This window comes from Somniosus microcephalus, chromosome 9, assembly GCF_052327205.1.
Source record: "Somniosus microcephalus isolate GS21.2 chromosome 9, FLI_Smic_1.0, whole genome shotgun sequence".
Lineage (NCBI taxonomy): Eukaryota > Metazoa > Chordata > Chondrichthyes > Squaliformes > Somniosidae > Somniosus > Somniosus microcephalus.
This window is the reverse complement of record NC_140995.1, coordinates 204,005,796-204,021,667: the sequence shown is the minus strand read 5'-3', so window position 1 is coordinate 204,021,667 and position 15,872 is coordinate 204,005,796. Positions and strand designations below refer to the sequence as shown.

General features: G+C 44.4%; 1 protein-coding gene across 1 annotated transcript in view; it reads right to left on the bottom strand.

Annotated features, from left to right (window-relative positions):
* Positions 1 to 15,872, bottom strand: part of ccdc162 (coiled-coil domain containing 162) — a 203,289-nt gene that overhangs the window by 61,276 nt on the left and 126,141 nt on the right. Inside the window, exons 24-27 of the mRNA XM_085997788.1 lie at positions 15,690 to 15,854; positions 10,931 to 11,154; positions 6,894 to 7,032; positions 5,109 to 5,229 (exon numbers count right to left, since the gene is read on the bottom strand). Coding sequence (XP_085853914.1) covers positions 5,109 to 5,229; positions 6,894 to 7,032; positions 10,931 to 11,154; positions 15,690 to 15,854 — 649 coding nt within the window. The remainder of the gene's footprint in view (positions 1 to 5,108; positions 5,230 to 6,893; positions 7,033 to 10,930; positions 11,155 to 15,689; positions 15,855 to 15,872) is intronic.

The following is a 15,872-nucleotide window of genomic DNA, read 5'->3' as shown; positions in this document are numbered from 1 at the left end:
GGTACCCCTGTTTGCAGTAGGGTGTTCAGTCGGTTTATATACAGGTCTGGTCACTGCCGGTACTACAGTATACAGGAGCTGTAAAAGCAGTTCTCCTCTTAAACGTACATATACTACAGTGATGGTGCACGTTCAGGAGGACTCAGCTCCTCTGAGGAACCGTCAGCCACCTCCACCAACTTCTGCTGCACATGTGAAGGCCCGGTCAGAGATAAAAGACACAAATTACTTCTGGCAAGTTATCATTATGAAGATAATATTTCACTCGCTGTTGAAATCAAGTCAACATGACTGAGTGCTATATGACATGTGGGTGGCTTTGACTTAACTGTGTCACCAGGTAGCTGGGAGCTCCCCGTCTCCCCATCTCCTATGACCAGGGATGCGGAAACTCCACTGATCTCCAGTGTCTCCTTCTCTGCACTTCTCAGTTGTGAGATCTGTGGAGGCCCCCTCCCATTCTCTCCCTCTCCCCGGTGTTCTGTGCTCTCTTCTCCTGCAAGGAGGGAAAGAAAAGACGCATGAGTGAGTGTAATGGCATGTGTCCATCCGATGGATGGAGAGCATTTGGTGAGGGTGACTGTGAGGGAGAGGCATGACATTGCATAAGGATGAGGGTGAGTGGGAGTGGTGGATGAATAGATGGGGATGTGATGAGGTGCATAGAAATAGAAGGATGGGTGCACTAGCAGGGTAAGTGGGTGTGAGGAGAGACAAGGCAGAGTGAGGGGGTGGCGTCATGCGCACAGCAGGATCTAGATTAATGTGCCACTGTACTCACCTTTCCTGGACTGCTGAGGTCATAAGAACATAATAAGTAGGAGCAGGAGTAGGCCATACGGCCCCTCGGGCCTGCTCCGCCATTCAATAGGATCATGGCTGATCCGAACCTAGACTCACGTCCACTTCCCTGCCCGCTCCCCGTAACCCCTAATTCCCTTATCAGCTAGGAGACTGTCTATCTCCGTTTTAAATTTATTTAATGTCGCAGCTTCCACAGCTCTCTGAGGTAGCAAATTCCATAGATTTACTACCCTCTGAGTTAAGAAGTTTCTCCTCATCTCAGTTTTGAAAGGGCAGCCCCTTATTCTAAGATTATGCCCCCTAGTTCTAGTCTCACCCATCAGTGGAAACATCCTCCCCGCATCCACCCGATCAAGCCCCCTCACAATCTTATATGTTTTGATAAGATCGCCTCTCATTCTTCTGAATTCCAATGAGTAGAGGCCCAACCTACTCAACCTTTCCTCATAAGTCAACCCCCTCATCTCCGGAATCAACTGAGTAAACCTTCTCTGAACTGCCTCAAGAGCAAGTATATATTTTCTTAAATATGGAAACCAAAACTGTACGCAGTATTCCAGGTGTGGCCTCACCAGTACCCTGTATAACTGAAGCAAGACTTCCCTGCTTTTATACTCCATCCCCCTTGCAATAAAAGCCAAGATTCCATTGGCCTTCCTGATCACCTGCTGCACCTGCATACTAACTTTTTGTGTTTCATGCACCAGGACCCCCAGATCCCTTTGTACTGTAGCACTTTGCAGTTTCTCTCCATTTAGATAATAACTTGCTCTTTGATTTTTTCTGCCAAAGTGCATAACCTCACACTTTCCAACATTATATTCCATCTGCCAAATTTCTGCCCACTCACTTAGCCTGTCTATGTCCTTTTGCAGGTTTTTTATGTCCTCCTCACTCACTGCTTTCCCTCCCATCTTTGTATCATCGGCAAACTTGGATATGTTGCACTTGGTCCCCTCCTCCAAATCATTAATATAGATTGTAAAGAGTTGGGGTCCCAGCACTGACCCCTGCGGAACACCACTAGTTACTGATTGCCAACCCGAGAATGAACCATTTATCCCAACTCTCTGTTTTCTGTTAGATAGCCAATCTTCCACCCATGCCAGTATATTACCCCCAATCCCGTGATTTTTTATCTTGTGCAGTAACCTTTTGTGTGGCACCTTGTCAAATGCCTTTTGGAAGTCCAAATACACCACATCCACTAGTTCCCCTTTATCCACCCTGTTTGTTACGTCCTTAAAGAATTCGAGCAAATTTGTCAAACATGACTTCCCCTTCATAAAACCATGCTGACTCTGTCCGATTAAATTATGCTTATCCAAATGTCCTGTTACTGCTTCCTTAATAATGGACTCCAACATTTTACCAACCACAGATGTTAGGCTAACTGGTCTATAGTTTCCAGCCTTTTGTCTACCTCCCTTTTTAAATAAGGGCGTTACATTAGCAGTTTTCCAATCTGCTGGGACCTTTCCTGAATCCAGGGAGTTTTGGAAAATTACCAGCAATGCATCCGCAATCCCTACCGCTACTTCTCTCAAGACCCTAGGATGTAAGCCATCAGGTCCAGGGGATTTATCCGCCTTAAGTTCCATTATCTTACCGAGTACCATCTCCTTAGTGATTTTAATCATGTGTAGCTCCTCCCCCCCTATAGCCCCCTGTTTGTCCAGTGTTGGGATATTTTTAGTGTCCTCTACTGTAAAGACTGATACAAAATATTTGTTCAGCGTTTTTGCCATCTCCATGTTCCCCACTACTAATTTCCCGGTCTCGTCCTCTAAGGGACCAACATTCACTTTAGCCACCCTTTTTCTTTTTATATAACTGTAGAAACTCTTGCTATCTGTTTTTATATTTTTTGCTAGTTTACTTTCATAATCTATCTTCCCTTTCTTAATTAATCTTTTAGTTATTCTTTGCTGGCTTTTAAATGCTTCCCAATCTTCTGTCCTCCCACTAGATTTGGCTACTTTATATGCCCTTGTTTTCAGTTGGATACTATCCTTTATTACTTTACTTAACCATGGATGGCTGTCTTTTCATTAAAGTGCTTTCTGCACCGCATCCAGGAGCGTGACACCACGCTCCTGCTGCTGACCTCCTCCACTACCTCCAACCACGCCTTCTCGGTGTCAGCTACAGCCTTCATCATCCTGTCAGTAGCTAACAGCATCTCTCTCCAACTCCTTACAGCCCCCAGCAGCTCATCCAGGGAGGCATCACAGAAATGAGGCGTAGCCTTTGCCCGTCTGTAATCCATTCTGCCAGTTGCTTCAATTTTCTTCCCAACTCCTTCAACATGCATGTTTGGAGTGCCCCTTTAAATGCTGGAGTTGAGATCGCGTCAGGAAGGTTCACATCAGGCCTGCTGCTGCTGATTGGACGGGAAACTCAGACGTAAAATGATAATGAGGTGGCTGAGTTAAAAAGCCACTGACAGCCACTGACAGACTTCTGGGTTTCTCGCGCGCTATCGGACCCCCTGCTCTTAGTATGTCGCAAAGTTAATATTGAGGCCAATGGCTCAGATTTATTTTAGCAGTGGCTTTGCCACCAGAACGGTGGCGGCCTGATCAACGTAGTGCCAATGACGACAAATTTCCATCAGCTCTATTAGTATTTTTCAGGTGTGCTCCCAGCAAGCAGGGAGGTTAATGGCTACAAAAAGCCCAGGGTGCCTGCAAGAGCAGAGCAGGGCAGTGTTCTGTAGGATAATACATGGATTGGGTCCCTTTTGAAAGTAAAATTTCAAGGTGGAAACAGCAAAATAATTGTCCCAAAATTGATTCCACTCCTGAGGGGATGGATTTAAAATTTAAGGTCCTTCCACTATGTCTTAACATGGCCTGGTACCAGTAACATGGCCAGGGTACCAGTAACATGGCCAGGTACCAGTAACATGGCCAGGTACCAGTAACATGGCCAGGTACCAGTAACATGGCCAGGTACCAGTAACATGGCCAGGTACCAGTAACATGGTCAGGTAACAGTAACGTGGTCAGGTAACAGTAACGTGGTCAGGTACCAGTAACGTGGTCAGGTACCAGTAACGTGGTCAGGTACCAGTAACGTGGTCAGGTACCAGTAACGTGGCCAGGTACCAGTAACGTGGCCAGGTACCAGTAACATGGCCAGGGTACCAGTAACATGGCCAGGGTATCAATAACATGGCCAGGTACCAGTAACATGGCCAGGGTACCAGTAACGGCCTGGTACCAGTAACATGGCCAGGTACCAGTAACGTGGCCGGGTACCAGTAACATGGCCAGGGTACCAGTAACATGGCTAGGTACCAGTAACATGGCCAGGTACCAGTAACGGCCTGGTACTAGTAACATGGCCAGGTACCAGTAACATGGCTGGGTACCAGTAACATGGCCAGGGTACCAGTAACATGGTCAGGGTACCAGTAACATGGGCAGGGAACCAGTAACATGGCCAGGTACCAGTAACATGGCCAGGTACCAGTAACATAGTCAGGTACCAGTAACATTGTCAGGGTACCAGTAACATGGCCAGGTTACCAGTAACATGACCCGGTACCAGTAACATGACCAGGCACCAGTAACATGGTCAGGGTACCAGTAACATGGTCAGGGTACCAGTAACATGGTCAGGGTACCAGTAACATGGTCAGGTACCAGTAACATGGCTAGGTACCAGTAACATGGCCAGGTTACCAGTAACATGGCCAGGTACCAGTAACATGGCCAGGTACCAGTAACATGGCCGGGTACCTGTAACATGGTCGCGTACCAGTAACATGGTCGGGTACCAGTAACATGGTCAGGGTACCAGTAACATGGTCAGGGTACCAGTAACATGGCCAGGTACCAGTAACATAGTCAGGTACCAGTAACATTGTCAGGGTACCAGTAACATGGCCAGGGTACTAGTAACATGGTCAGGTACCAGTAACATTGTCAGGGTACCAGTAACATGGCCAGGTACCAGTAACATGGCCAGGGTACTAGTAACATGCCGCCATTATTAGTATCCGGTGTTGCTCGGGTGGTTTCAGTTCAGGCTAGTGTCTACCAGCAAAGGGCAGAAAGGAAAATTGCTAACAAGGTACCAATTAGCTACCACTAGATGCCTCTAGCAGATTTAGAAACGGTTTTCTATACAGCTTTTCCTTCTTTTTTATTACCACAGTAAAACATCTCACGGAGCTGGTTAATATCAAAAGCTTAAAATCAATTATTTGCAAAGTAAAATTAATATTATGAGGGTTTCACTTTACCTTATGAAAGTGAGGAACAATTAGCTTTTTTGATGAATGTGTCATTCTTTACCTGTTGGTAGAGCTGCTTCTCCTCTGGCTCTTTCTGACATAACGAGGGTCATCTCCTTTGCGATTTTTTTCTGAAGTTCATGGATCATGTAACATTCCATACTTTCAAGTATTTTATGTAACTGGAAAAAAAAAAGCAGACAAGGCAGTCATTTACTTCAACTTCATTTGATGTCTTACTGTACTTCTATAGGGCCCTGGTGAGACCACACCTGGAGTATTGTGTACAGTTTTGGTCTCCTTACCTAAGGACGGATATACTTGCCATGGAGGGAGTGCAACGATGGTTCACCAGACTGGTTCCTGGGATGGGGGGGGATTGTCCTATGAGGACAAATTGAGGCCTACATTCTCTAGAGTTTAGAAGAATGAGAGGTGATCTGATTAAAACATACAAAATTCTTACAGGGCTCGACAGGGTAGATGCAGGCTCTATGTTTCCCCTGGCTGGGGAGTCTAGAACCAGGGGTCACAGTCTCAGAGTAAGGGGTCAGCCATTTAGGACTGAGATGAAGAGAAATTTCTTCACTCAGAGGGTGGTGAATCTTTGGAATTCTCTACCCCAGAGGGCTGTGGAGGCTCAGTCATTGAGTATATTCAAAACAGTGATCGATAGATTTTTTAATAGCAAGGGAATCAAGGGATATGAGGATAGTGCAGGAAAGTGGAGATGAGGTAGAAGATCAGCCATGATCTTATTAGCTCGAAGGGCCAAATGGCCTACTCCTGCTCTTATTTCTTATGTTCTTATGTTAATTTTGGGTTCTTGGGGAAAGCACCGAAGGCAGAAACAAACCTCATTATAACCTGCGTATGTTATTACCAGTAGATTTCACATGAGTTTGCTCACAAACAACAACAAAAATTGTGTCTCTCTTTCTGTAACTGTCTCGCTGCTTCTGTCCTATTCTGCATTTTTTTCCTGTCTCTGTCTGTCTGGATCTCATTTTTCTCATTATAATCTTTCAATCTCTCAATTTGTGCCCAACTCTTTTCTCACTATTATTCTTTATGTAAGTCTTTCTCCCCTCTCTCATCAAATCGAGAAAAGACCAGGGTCCATCTAGGTGTCAGCTTTGGTTCAGTGGTAGCACTCTTGCCTCTGAGTTAGAAGGTTGTAGGTTCAAACGACTTGCGCACATAATCTGGGCTGGCATTGCCGTGCAATATTGAACACTGTCCGAGGTGCTGTCTTTCAGTTGAGACATTAAACCGAGGCCCCGTCTGCCCTCTCAGGCGGCCTAAAATATTCCACAGCACTATTGTAAGAAGAGCAGGAGCGTTCTCCCAGAGTCCTGGCCAACATGTCTCCCTTAACCAACACTTACCTGGTTATTTACGTTATTTACTCAATTTGTTGACCGTGATATTATTTAATTAATTGAGTCCAATATAATTTATTTAATTTATGAACTCCTGCTGGCCTGCCCGCTCGATTCTGATTTTATTTATTTAATTAAAGAACGCTGTTCTAAAATTATGTACCCTATGACTCCCCGCAAGAACACAAGCTGGTTGAGATTATCAGTAGGCATCAAAGCCACAGAATGAAATAAATAAGTCCAGGAATTAAATAAACAACGACAGAGCTGGGTGGACCTATCAGCCGGCAATAAACGATAGAGACAGTGATGTTTCCGGTCAGCAGTGGAAGAATTAATTAAAAAAGCAGTGATGACTAAATTAAATACTTAACTGTTTAGGGGGGAAACTCTCTGGAAAAAAGCATGCTCTATGAAAAGTATTTCAACCAAATTAAGCCTTTGCTGAGATGCGCCCAACATACCTGTTGAGTTTTTATTTCCACTTCTGATGTCCCCTTTGGTGGGAGTAGTGGCTGATTGTCCATCATCATTCTCTCATACTCATCTTCCATACCTAACTGGCAGGTTGTTGCTTTCATAGTTGGGTACAGGATTTCCAATCTAGAATGGAGGGCAAAGTCTTCAGGTTCACTGTTTTTTTTTCTAGAACAGCAAGTTGCTCTTAAGATCTGATCACTGATAAAAACATTTACTGCTAAGTGACCAGATGGTTATATCTATTGCATTGCCTTCAGTTGCATGTGGGCGTGGAAGGTCCAAACACAAAAGGCTAGGGATTACTTGTTGCAATAAAGGTTTGTCTCCATACTCCTCACCATTCCTCCTCCAGTAATTGACAGCCTAGGACTTGCTTCCAGGTTCCTCTCACATTTTCTCCGCTAACTATTGTCATGGCCTTGAGCACAGCACAAAAGGTTGGAGGGATATCTGTAGGAAACCGTTAGGGAACAGAGGAAGTGTTCCAGAGGGTTTGGCTTATGCTGGGATCTGTAAAGTAGAGTCTGAAGGTACTGTCTCATCTGGAGGTAGCAGAGACTGTCACAATGAGAAGGGTGAAATTTGCCAACTAAGTGATGGAAAGATTCAATCTGGCCACCATGGAGGAGCTGGTATGGTCTGATGAACCCTTTCTCATGCTAAGCTCTAAATTCACACGAGGCAAGTTCCCCTAGGAGCTTCTCATTGCAACAGATTGAGAAGAGAACCGATTGACCAGAGGGATTTTCAGCCTGAGCATCCTGAAGTGACAGTGTTTCTGCACCGATATTGGCCTCCTCTGAGGAACCAACCAGAGATCAGGCCATCTTAGACTGGGTATTATATAACGAGAAAGGATTAATTAACAATCTTGTTGAACGAGGCCCCTTGGGTCGGAGCGATCATAATATGATCGAATTCTTCATTAAGAAGGAGAATTAAGTTGTTGACTCAGAGACTAGGGTCCTGAATTTAAACAAAGGAAACTACGATGGTCTGAGGCGCGAGTTGGGTAGGATTGATTGGGGAATGGCACTCAAAGGGTTGACGGTGGATAGGCAATGGTAAACATTCAAAGACCGCATGGATGAACTACAGAATTTGTTCATCCCAGTTTGGCATAAAAATAAAACAAAACAGGTGACTCAACTGTGGCTAACAAGGGAAATTAGGGATAGCATAAGATCCAAGGAGAGGACATATAAATTGGCCAGAAAAAGCAGTAAACCTGAGGATTGGGAGCAGTTTAGGATTCAACAAAGGGATTAATTAAGAAGGGGAAAATAGAATATGAGAGTAAGCTTTCAGGGAACTTAAAAACTGACTGTAAAAGCTTTTATAGATATGTGAAGAAAAAAAGATTGATGAAGTCAAGCGTAGGTCCCTTGCAGTCAGAATCAGGGGAATTTATAATGGGGAACAAAGAAATGGCAGACCAATTAAATACATATTTTGGTTCTGTCTTCACAAAAGAGGACACAAATAACCTCCCAGAGATGTTGGGGAACATAGGGTCTGATGAAAGGGAGGAACTGAAAGAAATCAGTATTTGTAGGGAAATGGTGTTAAGGAAATTGATGGGATTGAAGGCCGATAAATCCTCAGGGCCTGATAATCTACATCCTAGGGTATTTAAGGAAGTGGCCCTAGAAATAGTAGATGCATTGCTGATCATCTTGCAACATTCGATGGACTCTGGAACGGTACCCATGGATTGGAGGGTAGCTAATGTTACCCCACTATTCAAAAAAGGTGGTAGAGAGAAAACGGGGAATTACAGACCGGTAAGCCTGACATCGGTAGTGGGGAAAATGCTAGAGTCCATCATAAAAGATGTAATAGCAGAGCACTTGGAAAACAGTGACAGGATCGGACAAAGTCAACATGGATTTACAAAGGGTAAATCGTGCTTGACTAATCTACTGGAATTTTTTGAGGATGTAATTGGTAAAATAGATAAGGGAAAACCAGTGGATGTGGTGTATTTGGACTTTCAGAAGGCTTTCGATAAGGTCCCGCATAAGAGATTAGCGTGTAAAGTTAAGGCACATGGGATTGGGGGCAAGGTACTGACTTGGATAGAGAACTGGTTGGCAGACAGAAAGCAAAGAGTTGGAATAAACGGCTCTTTTTCCGAGTGGCAGGCAGTGACTAGTGGGGTACCGCAGGGATCGGTCCTAGGACCCCAGCTGTTCACAATATATATTAATGATCTAGACGAGGGAACTAGATGTAATATCTCCAAGTTTGCAGACGACACAAAGCTGGGTGGGCGTGTGTGCTGTGAGGAGAATGCCGAGAAACTCCAGTATGATTTGGACAGGTTGGGTGATTGGGCAGAAGCATGGCAGATGCAATATAACGTGGATAAATGTGAGGTTATCCACTTTGGTAGCAAAAACAGGAAGGCAGATTATTATCTGAATGGCAATAGATTGGGAGAAGGGGAAGCGCAACGAGACCTGGGTGTCCTTGTGCACCAGTTGCTGAAGGTAAGCATGCAGGTGCAGCAGGCGGTTAAGAAGCCAAATGGTATGTTAGCCTTCGTAGCGAGAGGGTTTGAGTACAGGAACAAGAATGTCTTGCTGCAGTTGTACAGGGCCTCGGTGAGACCACACCTTGAGTATTGTGTGCAGTTTTGGTCGCCTTATCTGAGGAAGGATGTTCTTGCCATGGAAGGAGTTCAGCGAAGATTCACCAGGCTGATACCTGGGATGGCAGGAATGACGTATGAGGAGAGATTGGGTCGATTGGGCTTGTACTCGCTGGAGTTTAGAAGAATGAGAGGGGATCTCATTGAAACTTATAAAATTCTGACAGGACTGGACAGACTAGATGCAGGAAGAATGTTCCCGATGGTCGGGGAGTCCAGAACCAGGGGTCACAGTCTAAGGATAAGGGGTAGGCCATTTAGGACAGAAATTAGGAGGAATTTCTTCACCCAGAGTGGTGAACCTGTGGAATTCTCTACCACAGAAGGCAGTAGAGGCCAATTCATTAAATATATTCAAGAAGGAGTTGGATATATTTCTCAAGGCTAAAGGGATCAAGGGGTATGGGGAGAAAGCAGGGACCGAGTACTGAATTTGGATGATCAGCCATGATCGCATTGAATGGCGGAGCAGTCTCGAGGGGCCGAATGGCCTACTCCTGCTCCTATCTTCTATGTTTCTATGTTTCTATGATACATGAATGGCAAGCTGGGCAGCGACGAGTCAGTAGGGAGTCTTGGTCTCCCTTCGCAGCCATGAATATGCAAAGCAGTATTAGTCCTGTATGTGCATGGTGATCTCCTGCATAAGGCACATACCCTCAGTTTAAGACTAGTTGAAATTTTTTATGGCGACTTGCCCAAAGTCTCTTACAGGAAACTTTGGTTTATCCGGAGGTTGTATGTCCGGAAACCTCGATCTACCGGCAGAAATCAGGAGCCGTTTTGTTAGGTTTTTTTTCTTCTCGTGGCTTTGTTTTCAACAGTCGGGCTCTATAAAGTCTCTCTGAAGCTGTTGCTAAGCTACAGAGATGCTTCCAAGGTACGGGCCGACTGGTTACAAGCTGTTGCTAAGCAACAGTGTTTGTTGTCAGATACGGAGATGAAAACCTCCGTATGCTTCAACATTAACTTTGTATGTCCGGCAGTTTTGATAGATCGGCAACAGCTCGGTCCCGTCGGTGCCGGATATAACAAAGTTTCCTGTATATAGGCTACATCATTTCTTCGATGTTCCATTCCCCAAAAACTCCCCCCCTTCCACAATCGCATAAAGTGGCCTCTAACTCATGACCTCACAGATAGACAAACCTGACAAATAATTGAGAGTAATTCCAACCTCAGTGGTACAAAATTTCAGTTTAACATTCATTCTGATAGCACATAATTTCACACAGCAAGCTCAGTACGATTTATCAGAGAACAGAATATAATCTATATTGTAGAATATTATACCCAGTGCATACTAAAGAAGGATAGAATACCTGTACGCATTACAACATTCTCTTTTTCCGTGTTCAACTTTCTCACCTGTACAATCTGCAGAACTGTTTGTAGAGGGTCACAGAGTTGATGTGCTCCATGCCAAGTTTCAGCCTGCCCCATTCCTCCTTAAACACCTCAAGTTGCTTCCACAATATCAAGAAGGATTTAAACGCCCTGTACGCTGCTATGGGCTCCTCTGCTTTCGAAGAGGGTACCACTTTGCTGACTGGGGATTGTTTTCCATCTTCCTTTTCTTCAACTACAAGGTCCTGTGGTAAAATCCAAAAATGATAAAAGCAGTCCAGCTTCGGTAAAGGGAATCCACGTGTACAAGAGTAAATTACATGTTATAATAGGCAACTTCAGCAGGACCGAGTGTCCTCACGAGGTGGACGGTGTTAGATGCTACAAACTAGGTGGCTTGCTTCCCTATAACATAAATTAGGGGGAAAAAAAGAGGCTACACTGTTGGAATTGTTAGCTGAGCGAGTGGCCCTTTAACCGTCTGTTCACAGCTCTGCATATGTGGCTGTGATTGTACAAATCTATGGGAAATATTGTCAACAAGGATCGCAATGGCGCACGTAAAATACAAAGGTTCGCAAATATTCACGCTTCTTTACTTCATCCTCCCTTTCCCTCTCCCCATGCAGCCCACCTTTTCCTTGACTGAGAAGACAGACTGCTCCCAGGAATCTGCACTCGAACTTTAGTTAAGCAGTCTGCAAAAGCAGTTGAGGGTGACTTGTTCACCCTGCCTGGCATCTAATCATTATTTCCCAATGGTAGAAGAGTCAAGAACAGGAAATCCCCGTGTGAGGTAGTCAGTCTAACAGAATATATTGGAGTAACACCAACAAACCATGCCTCCATGTTATCCAAGTTTTTCATCATTTTCAAACAAATACAAATGAATCAAAACAGTACAAATGTACCTTGGAATGAGAATGCTCCTGGGGTCATTCACAAATTGTCTGCAAGTACATACTTTTTTTGCCCTCATATCAGCATGTTTATAGGTACACTTTTGGACTGGCGAATCAAATAACTAGGGCTGTGAGGGGAAATTTAGAAAATTAAAGAAAAAAGTCAAGGCAATGGAGCAGTGTAGCAATTTGAGTAAAGCTAAGAAGAGTGTGACAGGAAGAGACAGAGGGCTCGAATTTTCCAGGGCCAGGAGGCGTGAATGGAGGCGTGTGGGGTATTAAGATTGCAGAATTGGGGGGCATGAACCCTTCCCGCCCCCAACCCGCCTCCATGCCTGTTTCCCAGGAGGAGGGTACCCGACCTGTGCTGGGAGCCGCCTCCCCAAGGCGGGAAGGGTATTAGTGCCAATTAACTGCCTGTTAACAGGTAGTTAACAGGCAGTTTTTGGCCTAATCCCTATTTTTAGCCCTGAAGTGTGGGCTGCCCGACGGCTCCAAACCATGCCAAGTTAGCGAGGTGGACCGTCGGGCTGAAGGCCTTGGAGGGTTCGAGATGTCCGGTGTTCAGGTGAGTGATGGGTGCATGAGTGCAGAGGTAAGTGTGTGAGGTAAGTGTAAAGTGTTTAAATAAGTTTTACTTACCTTTACTTACTAATGCAGGCTTCCTTCCTTCAGGTCTCGGGAGTCCCTCATCTCACCGGCACAGAAAGCAGAATGGCTGCGAGCTGTCAAAAGTTGCAACATTCTGCTTTCTGTTCTGGAGAGATTTCTAACTGAGTCTGTGGAGAAGGACTCAAGTTAGAAGTCAGATTGTCAGTGTTTGACAGCTTCAGACAGAGCTGTCAAACGCTGATATTTCATCTGTCAAAAGCTCTTGACTGATGAAATGTCAATCCCTGATGTCACCTGTAACCGGGTGTCCCTTAATTGGCCTGCTGAGCCCGCTGGGCGGGCTCAACAAGGTCAATCAAGGGAAAATCGCATGGGTTGGCCACAAATCGATGAAGGCGGGACTACAACCCAAAAAGTGGGAGTCCCGCCTCCATCACGTCCCCACTGGCAAAATCCAGCCCAGAGAGTTTAACGGTAATATTGCATCAGCGAGTAAGGTGAAAGCAGGGAAAACGATAAAAAGTTAAAATGAAAGGCTCTTTATCTGAATGCATGAAGCATTCATAACAAGATAGATGAATTAGTGACACAAATAGTGATAAATGCGTTTGGTCGAATAGCCATTACAGAGACGTGGTTGCAAGGTGGCCAACGTTGGGAACTAAATATTACAGGGTACTTGACGTTTTGAAAATGTAAAAGGAGGGGGGTAGCCGTGATCATAAAGGATGACATAAGAACAGTAGTGAGAAAGGATCTTGGCTTGGAAGATCAGGAAGTAGAATCAGTATGGGTGGAGATAAGGAATAACAAGGGGCAGAAAACACTGGTGGGGGTAGTTTGTAGGCCCCCCTAACAAGAGCTATACTGTTAGACAGAGTATTATTCAACAAATAATAGGAGCTTGTAACAAAGGTAATCCAATAATTGTGGGGGACTTTAATCCTCATATAGACTGGGCAAATCAAATTGATAAAGGTAGTCTGGAGGATAAGTTCATGGAATGCATTTGAGACAGTTTCCTAGAACAATACATCATGGAACCAACCAGGGAACAGTCTATGTTAGATCTTGTATTGTGCAATGAGACAGGGTTAATTAGTAATCACATAGTAAAGGATCCACTGGGGAAGAGTGATCATAATATGATAAGTATTTCACTCTCAAACCCAACGTGAAATTCTAAGTCTGAAACTAGAGTCTTAAACTTAAATAAAGCCAAATACATAGGTATGAGGAGGAAGTTGGCTAAGGTAGATTGGGAAATTAGATTAAAAGGTATGACGGTAGGTAAACAGCGGCAAACATTTAAAGATATAGTCCAAAATTCTCAACGAATATACATTCTATTGAGAAATAAAAGCTCCATGAAGAAAGTGATCCATCTGTGGCTCAGTTGGTAGCACACTCGCTTGTGAGTCAGAAGGTTGTGAGTTCAAGTCCCACTCCAGGGACTTGCGCACATAAAGCTAGGCTGACACTCCAGTGCAGTATTGAGGGAGTGCTGCATTGTCAGAGGTGCCATCTTTCGGATGAGACGTTAACCCGAGGCCCTGTCAGTTCTCTTAGGTGGACGTAAAAGATCCCATGACGCTATTTCGAAGAAGAGTAGGGGAGTTATGCCCGGTGCTCTGGCCAATATTTCTCCCTCAACCAACATAACAAAAACAGATTATCTGGTTGATTTTCACATTGCTGTTTGTGGGAGCTTGCTGTGTGTAAATCGGCTGCCACATTTCCCACATTACAACAGTGACTACACTTCAAAAAGTACTTCATTGGCTGTAAAGCGCTTTGAGATGTCCGGTGGTCGTGAAATGCGAGTCTTTCTAACTAAAGAAGTTAATGATAGTGTTAGATTAAAAGAAGAGGCTTATAATGTTGCAAAGAATAGTAGTAAGCCTAAGGATTGGGAGAGCTTTAGAAACCAGCAAAGGACGACCACAAATTGATAAAAAGGGAGAAAATAGAATGTGAGATTAAAGTAGCAAGAAATATAAAAACAGATTGTAAAAGTTTCTACAAGTATGTAAAAAGGAAGAGTTGGTCCCTTAGAGGCTGAGACAGGAGAAATTATAATGGGGAATAAGGAAATCGCAGATACTTTAAACAAGTATTTTTTATCTGTCTTCACAGTAGAAAACACAAAAAACATACCAAAAATAGTGGGGAACCAAGGAGCCAATGAGATTGAGGAACTTAAATGAATTAATATCGGTAGAGAAAAAGTAATAGAGAAACTAATGGGATTAAAAGCTGACAAATCCCCTAGACCTCATGGCCTGCATCCTAGGATTCTAAGAGAGGTGGTAACAGAGATAGTGAATGCATTGGTTGTGATTTTCTAAAATTCCCTAGATTCGAGAACGGTCCCAGTGGATTGGAAGGTAGCAAATGTAACCCCGCTATTCAAGAAAGGGGGGAGAGAGAAAACAGGGAACTACGGGCCAGGTGGCTTGACATCAGTTGTCAGGAAAATGCTGGAATCCATTATTAAGGAAGTGGTAACTGGGCATTTAGAAAATCATAATATGATTAGGCAGAGTCAACATGGTTTTATGAAAGGGAAATCGTGTTTAACAAATTTATTAGTGTTTTTTGAGGATGGATCTAGCAGGGTAGATAAAGGGGAAGCAGTGGATGTAGTATATTTTGATTTCAAAAGGCATTCGATAAGGTGCCACATAAGAGGTTGTTAACCAAGATAAGGGCTCATAGGGTTGGGGGTAATATATTAGCATGGGAGAGGATTGGTTAAGAGGCAGAAAAGAGAGTAGGGATAAATGGGTCATTTTTAAGTTGGCAGGCTGTAACTAGTGGGGTGCCTTGAGCATCAGTGCTTGGGTCTCAGCTATTCACAATTTATATTAATGTCTTAGATGAAGGGACCGAGTGTAATGTATCCAAGTTTGCTGACGATACAAATCTAGGTGGGACACTAAGCTGTTAGGTCCCAGTGCCCAGAGATATAAAGTTGGCAGAAGGGGCCTCAGGGGTTGTTGGAAGAGGGGGCCTGTGCAATCTCTCTGTCAGAGCGATACTGTGCTCAGGCCCCAGGGGCAGCCCCGAGCACTTCTGTTGAAATAAATTTGGTCCATTTTTCAGGCAGCTGTCTATTTCTTTCCCCAGTCTGGCAAGGGCCAAAGAGGTCAATGGAGAGTAAAAATGGGTCAGGGTGTAAAGCGGGCGGCCGCCCCGAATCCGTCAGCTTCCCGCTGGGCGGGCTGGGTTAGAATTAGTCCCCATCGTCTCACCAAAGATTTTACCTGCTCGACTTCGGTGGCCAACTCATCATGTGGCTCCTCATCCTTTTCAGCCAATGGGGAAGCTTGACACCCACTCTGCACCACATCCTCCATCAAAAGAGAGACACCGAGCAGTTCACCATTAGCAACATTCCGTTCGCGATCATTCAGTCTGCACAGGCACATCTGGATCAAAGAGAAATG